This window comes from Dipteris shenzhenensis, chromosome 32, assembly GCF_047967505.1.
Source record: "Dipteris shenzhenensis isolate YYH24624 ecotype China chromosome 32, Dip_SZ_1.0, whole genome shotgun sequence".
Classification (NCBI taxonomy): domain Eukaryota; kingdom Viridiplantae; phylum Streptophyta; class Polypodiopsida; order Gleicheniales; family Dipteridaceae; genus Dipteris; species Dipteris shenzhenensis.
In genome coordinates, this window is record NC_141627.1 from 16,684,607 (window position 1) to 16,692,446 (window position 7,840).

The following is a 7,840-nucleotide window of genomic DNA, read 5'->3' on the forward strand; positions in this document are numbered from 1 at the left end:
TGTCCTCAAGTTTACAAGGTAGAGCATTAAATATATAGTGCTTAATTTCAAAGGACCTATTTTTTTTCATATTTCTAATAATATTCTATCATTTGTATGTTCTTATTCATTATAGGACCAAGGTTCTAGGAGGAGGATAAAAAGGAGCATGAGAAAATCTTAGAGAAAAGACAACAAACATACAAGATTCACAAACAACTTGTCGACATAATAAAAACCTTTTTTCGGACTAGTGCTTGTAAATTTTCAAGACTAGTACTTGTAAATTTAAGAATTGGAAATGCAAAACCTTTAATTTTAAAATATGAAGGGTTAAGTTTAATTGACCGGTGTACATGCAGGCTATTGACATACAACTAGTTATTTTTAATTTGGTGAATTTTAAAGGACACCTGCAAACCATTTAACTTAAGAGATGGTACATGCAAAAAATTAAATTTCACATTAATGACAACCTTGAATGATGATGCCATGAAACACACACACACACACACACACACACACACACACATGCATGCGTGCATGCATGTACACAAGCGCGCGCACGCACATGCGGGCGCATGCACACAGACACACGTGGCGAGTGTTATACCGTTGATAACCATGGGATTTGTTGATATATGCCATGCAATGTTCATACCCCCATTTGTGAATGATATTCATACATGAGGAGGCAATAGCCTCATGGATACATTTATGGATTGGGTAGAAAAGGCTATATATAAAGGGATGGAACTCTCTAAAAGAGTCTTTTGAGCCCATTTTCCTAGCATTTTTCATTTGATGAAGTATGGAATACTCTAAAAAGAGCTACACTTTAAGAGGAAGGTTTGCCCCCCCAAATCCTTCACACTTCATATTTCACGGCTCATGTCCCTCATGCTTTTAGCTCTTTGCAACCTTGCCAAACTAGATTTTGATGTTATTTTGGGATAGTAGCGGCATATTAAACACAACCTTCTTACATAATTATGAGAAAATGATCTCACGTTGACACTATGGACATGACATCCAACTCTCAACATCTATCCTCATAGAAAACCAACTTGATCAATTCTAGCACACCAAGGCTCACCTCCAAGGGCCATAAGTGTCTTTACATCTTGCAATTCCCAGGTACGAAAACCCCTTAAATGTACAAAGCATCCCGTTCTTGTTGTTGGCCGGTGGAGTAAGGTAACAAACACAAGCCATGTTGAACAATCTAATTAAATTATTTTAATAGTCTAATGTATGCCAAGAGAAAAACATTACTTCTAGATGAAGTAAAAGTAGCAACATTAAGGCGTGGATTACATGCATGGATTACATACATTGCAAGTAAAAAGTTAGGGTTGAAAGTCAATCAAAAAGCGTGAAGGTCAATTTAAAAGCTTCTACTTGCTTTTGCAACTATTATCCCTAACCAATAATAGGCAAGGTATATCATACAACTTACAATTGTTACTAGGCTTCAGGTTTCATCTACATTAAAAGCAAATCATTACAATATCAAAGACCATGTAAACGCATAGACAAAGTGATATCCTTGTCTTAACATTATTGAGGAACAAGTGACAAAGTTGAAAAGCAAAGGGGGAGACTACTTTGTCATTTGTCTCCATTGTGACTCAGACAAATCGAAAATCGTTCTCATAAAACAAAATTACAATCATTCTATGCACCATGTTCTAAAGGGGAGAGGTGAACTCTGTTTGGGGGGGAGAGAGAGGCTTGGTTTTCCGTTCATTAGACCAGCTGACTTTTCTCTAAAACCACCACCTACAGGTAAGCCTTAGATTCCAAAAGATGGTCCCCGCAAGAACATCTCCCTTCCTTGTGATTATGAATGCGACTTGTATCTCTGCAAACAATGTTTCGCTGCTCTAACTTTGATAGAAGAGCAGTGGCCTTGTGGCAGTCATCACAAACCCAAAGACTGTTTACGACACAAATGGGTGTCCTCTCAGGTGTATTGATTAATGCACAAGCAATAGCAAGATTCACACTGTGATCACACATTGCGTCTTCCTTTTTATAGTCACATCTATTATGTCGCCTGTCCTCCAAATCTAACACATTTAAAAATACATCGTTTAGCTTTGCATGTATATCTTTGATTTGAGGGTGTCTCCTATCTCCAGCCACAAATGTATGTACAACTCCACTACGGTCTGTCCACCAGCTCTTTCCTGGCTTCCTCCATGCTTGGGCATTCTTCCTCATTAACTGGATTTCATCATATTCGTCATGCATTAGAGCATCTGCATATATGTTTGCCATCAAAACATATGCTGCAAGAAATTTTTCATCCAATCTCACAACGTTGTCAAAGGCATGCCTTCCAATCTTCACATTCTTCCATTTTTGACAAGCACCTAAAATTGTCGACCATACAATAATATCAGGTTGGAAAGGCATTTTCTCCAACAGTACCATAACCTCATCCAACTGGCCGGCACGACCGAGGAGATCAATCATGCAGGTATAGTGCTCAATAGTAGGAGTTATGCTGTACTGTTTTCTCATAGCCTGAAAGTACTTTTGGCCTTTCTCCACGAAACCAGAATGATTGCATGCAGTGAGAACACTAAGAAATGTAATCCCATCCGGCTGTATACCTTCCTCCCTCATTCTCTCAAACAAACAAAAAACACGTTCACTTTCTCCCTGGCGAGCATATCCTACAATCAATGCACTCCAGGGTACAACACCCTTCATTGGCAATGCATCAAACAACTGTTGGGCATCAACCATGCTCCCACATTTAGCATACATGTCAATAAGACTGGTTGCCACATTTGCAACAGTCTCAAAACCAACTGAGCGAATGTGAGAATGGAGGTCCTTTCCAGTATCCAGAGCTCCTGTGTTTCCACAGGCTTTCAAGATGGCAACAAAGGTGACACTATTTGGTGACAAACCTTGTTCTTGCATTTGCTCATAAAGCCTAAACGCCTCTTCGTTTTCTTCTTGCTCTGCATAACCCTGGATCATGGTAGTCCAAGAAACCACATCGCGATGATGCAATTTGTGGAAGACAAACCACGCATCCTCCATGCTCCCACATTTTGTATACAGATCCACCAAGCTGTTTCCCACAAAGACATCCGACTCAAAGCCTCTCTTTACTATTTGGGAGTGGATGGCTCTACCTTTCTCCAAGCATCCTGTTTTCACAAATTTCTTGTCGCCTTGCTTCCCATCTTCTAGTACTGAAAGGCTACTGCAAGCTTTCAATACACCAACAAAGGTTCGATCACTTGGTTGGACACTGTGCTGGTGCATGTGTGTATACCATTCCAAAGCCAATGCACCATATTCTTGCTTAGCAAACCCAAGGATTATGGCTGTCCAGGTAATCACATTACGATGAGGTAAGGCATCAAAGACACTACATGCATCCTCCATAGTCCCACATTTCGAATACATGTCCACCAAGGTATTTCCCACGAATATATCGGACTCAAAGCCATTTTTTACTATTTGGACATGGATGGCTCTACCTTTCTCTAGGCAAGCTGGTTTTGTGAACTTCCCATCAACTTGGCTAGGCTCCATGCTGCTGCAAGCCTTCAATACACCAACAAATGTTCGATCATTAGGTTGTACACCTTCCTGTTGCATACGCATATATGACTCGAAAGCCTGTACACCATCCTCCTGTTTGGCATAACCCAGGATCATGGTAGTCCACGAGACCACATCACGACGAGGCAATTCATCAAATACACACCGTGCATCCTTCATGCTCCCACATTTTGTGTACATATCCACCAAGGTGGTTGCCACAAATACATCCGACTCACAACCACTCTTTACTAATTGGGAGTGGATGGCTTTACCTTTAACCAGACATTTTAGTTTCCTCTCTTCTAGTGCTGCCAGGCTACTGCAAGCCTTCAGTGCACCAATAATGGTTCGATCATTCGGTTGAAAACCTTCTTGCTGCATTTGTACATACAACTCTAAAGCTCGTGCACCCTCGTCCTTCTTGGCATAGCCGAAGATCATAATGTTCCATGACATAACATCACGCATTGGCATGTTAGCAAACACATGGCAAGCATTCTCCATTCTTCCATGCTTCATATACATATGCATCAACCGGTTTGTCTCAAACACTGGAAGCTCATTTGAACCTTCCACCCGGTCGTGAATCACGTTAAGTTCATTCAGCTGAGGAAACCTCTTTTGGAATGTGCTTGCAGCTCTTTTTGCAACAAATAGCCTGTGCGGTGGACCCATCATAAAAGAAAGCACAAGCAGAGAGCTACCTTACGCGAGACAAGGATCCAGGCCCCAACCCAGGAGAGAAAAGTAGGCCAGGCAACAAAAGAAAGTAAACGGACCGAGGATGGTCGCAAGCATGATGACGAAGAGGAAAATTGTGTAAGAGAACTCTGAAACAGGAACCCAGATTCTATGGACTCTTGCACGGAGAAGCTGTCAAAAACCTTGAGAGCCACAAGAGCAGTGCGAAGGCAATATTGATAGTCCCATAAATACGAAATCTGACGAACTATGGCCTTGATCTCGCAGCAGCCCTTATGGGTTGCTGTTATCAATGCATTCCAACTGGATCTGATGAACTGTGTTTGGAAGGACCATTGAAACAGGTCTGATCTGTTGTGGGGAAGTCGCTCCATTGAAACAGTCCTTTACGTAAAGGAGCTAGCTCTTCATATGTGCAAATATACAATCACACATACACCTACACCTACACATCCAGATATATATACATATACCTACATACATGCATACATGCATACACGTGTGTGTGTGTGTGTGTTTGTATCTGTGTATATATATGTGCGTACACACACTTTTTTTGGGAGTGAAAAGTACACACACACACCCCTTTTTGCCTGCCTGCCCCGTAGGTGCAGGTCTTAGTTAAGCCTTGACCAAAGAAGTGAAAATTAGGATTTCGGGGAAAAAATTTTGTGCTTTTGTTTCTTGGGCCAATGTGATGATGCCACGCACGCGTTGCACGAGCCATTTTCCATGTGCTTTGACGTGCAACTAGCAGTCGCGTGTCGTGTTGCCTATTGCAGTCTTGCATACACAATGCACGTGCCTCTTATGCAATGGTTCGTGTTTCTTTGCGGCGTGCCTCTGCATGGAAGGGCTTCACTCTTCAGGGCTTCTCCAGGAAACCTTCAGCATGGGTGTTTCCTTCCATTCTGCAAGCTGTATCAGTATGACTGGTGTTTGGATCTTCTATTCTGGTACCTAGTGGTTGATGCCGGGCGACATGTTAAGTTGGTCTTCATGTACAAGACATCGCAAGCTCTATGAACTGGGGCAGTCTTTGCGCATGCTTGGAGTGACGTCTCCTCTAATCATTTTGTTTATAGCCATGGGGAGTTTTGACGATGCATAGTAAGCGTCTAGCGATTCCATGGACACAAGCAGTGGCCAGTTCGAGAAGGGTATACCTTCTTTAGACCTCATGCCTTCATGTCTTTCTCTTGCGAAATCGATTTGTGTTTTGTTTACATATTGTGGTGCCAATCGATTTTTAATTTACTTGTGGGGTCACATAGCTGGTTCAGATTTTGAGATTGACATTGATGATTTCCGCTCTACCTATGCACTCACACAACTGGTTGAGGTTTCGTGATTTATAGTGGCAGTGAAATCTGTTGGTTCAAGTTCTCTGGTCCAACTTTGGATTTCTTATTTCTATATGTTTGTAGACATAATGAGTATGGCTAAGCCTCCAATTCTCGACGAAGACTCTTATTCAAAGATTACAAACAACTAGGATTCCCTTGTTATGTTTTTCAAAAATGAGACAAACCTTTTGTATTTAAACGTAGTATTTGCAAACAATTTTTACAAGCGTGTAGCATTAAAAGTTCTCTCTTCAAATTTGGCTTCGCACATGCAATGAAAAGAAATGTTCATTTAAATATTTTTTTGCAAGTGCAACAAATAAATATCTAGCATTACAAAACTCCATGTTGCTTACAACATCATAAATTCGACATTTCAACAAGCTTAAATGTTTCACAAAAATGATAAGGCCAATGACAACAAAGGGAAACACCACCTTGGCACAACAAGCAATGCAAATAATGAATTGCAACAAGGAGGAGCAATAGCTTTGGCAAACTTGGGTTTGGTACATCCAAACAGTCTCCCTGTTCTTCCCATAGATGCATTGTCAGAGTTTGTCCCATACCAATTTGCTTTCGAAGGCAAAGTTCTAGACACGCATACATTGTATATGTAGTCATTATGGGAATTTTGGACTCAAAAAGGGCCTCTTGGATTAGTCCCTTAAGATTTGTGATTAGCAAGCAAGCCAATGGGAAGGCTTGGGCATTAAAAGAATTGAGGATTCCATATTGGCCTCTCATTGTTTGGTGGAGAGTCCTCCTTGGTCCCCACTAGGCTTTCACTTGCCTCTCTCTTGCCCTCACCACCTATTGAGGCATTTACTCCCCCTTTTTACTTTTGGATGGTCCCCATACCCTCCTAGGCTCTATTGTTAGACCCCCAAATCCGTGACATTTTTTTCCCTCCAAAAAATTGAAATTTTCCAAAAGTGTCCCTAGCACCCCAAACTCCTCCCAAGAGTCTCCTCAAAGTATCCCCATTGACTCCCCAACTTTCTCTGAGCCTCTTCCTCCTCTCAGCCTCCTCCCAGCCTCTTTTTCCTCTCAACCTCCTCTCAGCCTCCTCCTCTTAACCTCTTCCTCCTCCCAACCTCTTTATCTTTGCTTACTCCCATTGTTTCTACAATGGTGAAGCACTCCCCTTCCCCTAGGCCAAAGCTATCAATTCAATCTTGTGTGGGTCACATTTTGAAGGACAATAGTGATATTTGGATCCCTCAAGAGTTTAGGTTAATGTCATGGGTCACAATGCAGCCATCTGCAATAGGTCCATTCAAGGTTTCTAAAAAGGATATAGCAAAGAAAGAGAAGCATTGGAAGGGTCGCATTGTTGGGTTTTGTAATACAAAAAAATGACTTAAGGTGAAGGTTCAGCACGTGTACATGGCTCGAGACATGAACTTGGATCCTGCCAGTCAAACTTGCTTTCCTTCAAATTGTATCTCTCTTTTACATTAACTTTTTTTCATTTTCAATTCAATTGTGTATTCTTATGATTGTAAGTGAGCATGCATTTTGAGAGAGGGTGTCTTGTGGTGGTAATAGTAGAGGGGAAGGGGGGGAGGGAGAGAGAGAGAGAGAGATGGAGGGGTATTAGGGGGAGATAGTAGAGGGGAGAGATTTGTGAGTGAGTGAGTGAGAGAGAGAGAGAGAGAGAGAGAGAGAGAGAGAGAGAGAGAGAAGTGTGTGTGTGTGTGTTTGTAAGAGACACACAGAGAGAGAGAGAGAGAGAGAGAGAGAGAGAGAGAGAGAGAGAGAAGTGTGTGTGTGAGAGAGAGAGAGATAGGTAGAGAGTGAGAGAGACAGATTGATTGGCCCATTAACATCTTTCTTTGCTTTCTATGTAGATATCTTTACCTCTACCAAAGTTGAAACCCAACCTCTAGATAGTCTCACGGGAATATTTCAAGCTTTCCATTCAAATATTAGGGAATTAATGTTCTCAGGACGGAGTGCTGCCTTCTTAGCAAAGTCTAGTATTTTTTTATATAATTCATGTCACCAAGTTCCTCAAAGAGAAGGTGCATATCAAAGCCTACATCCTATTCCTCTCCCTAACTTTGATAGTCCAGAATGGCCTCTTCCTTATCCATTCTCTATAGATGCATTTAGAATGAAGATGAGATCAGATATTCAATCATCCAATGAAGTTTACTTTTGGTTCAAAATTTGTGGGTATTAGTTGGTCCATGCCCTCCATTACATTTATTTATTTTTTCAAATCAGTCTTCATT

The 7,840-nt window shown here is 41.4% G+C and overlaps 1 protein-coding gene across 1 annotated transcript; it reads right to left on the reverse strand.

Annotated features, from left to right (window-relative positions):
- Nucleotides 1-1,761: 1,761 nt before the first annotated feature.
- Nucleotides 1,762-4,227, reverse strand: LOC147880374 (putative pentatricopeptide repeat-containing protein At3g11460, mitochondrial). Its single transcript, XM_087370600.1, has one exon. The coding sequence runs from the start codon at nucleotides 4,225-4,227 to the stop codon at nucleotides 1,762-1,764; it is 2,466 nt and encodes an 821-aa protein (XP_087226726.1).
- Between the last annotated feature and the right edge of the window lie 3,613 nt (nucleotides 4,228-7,840).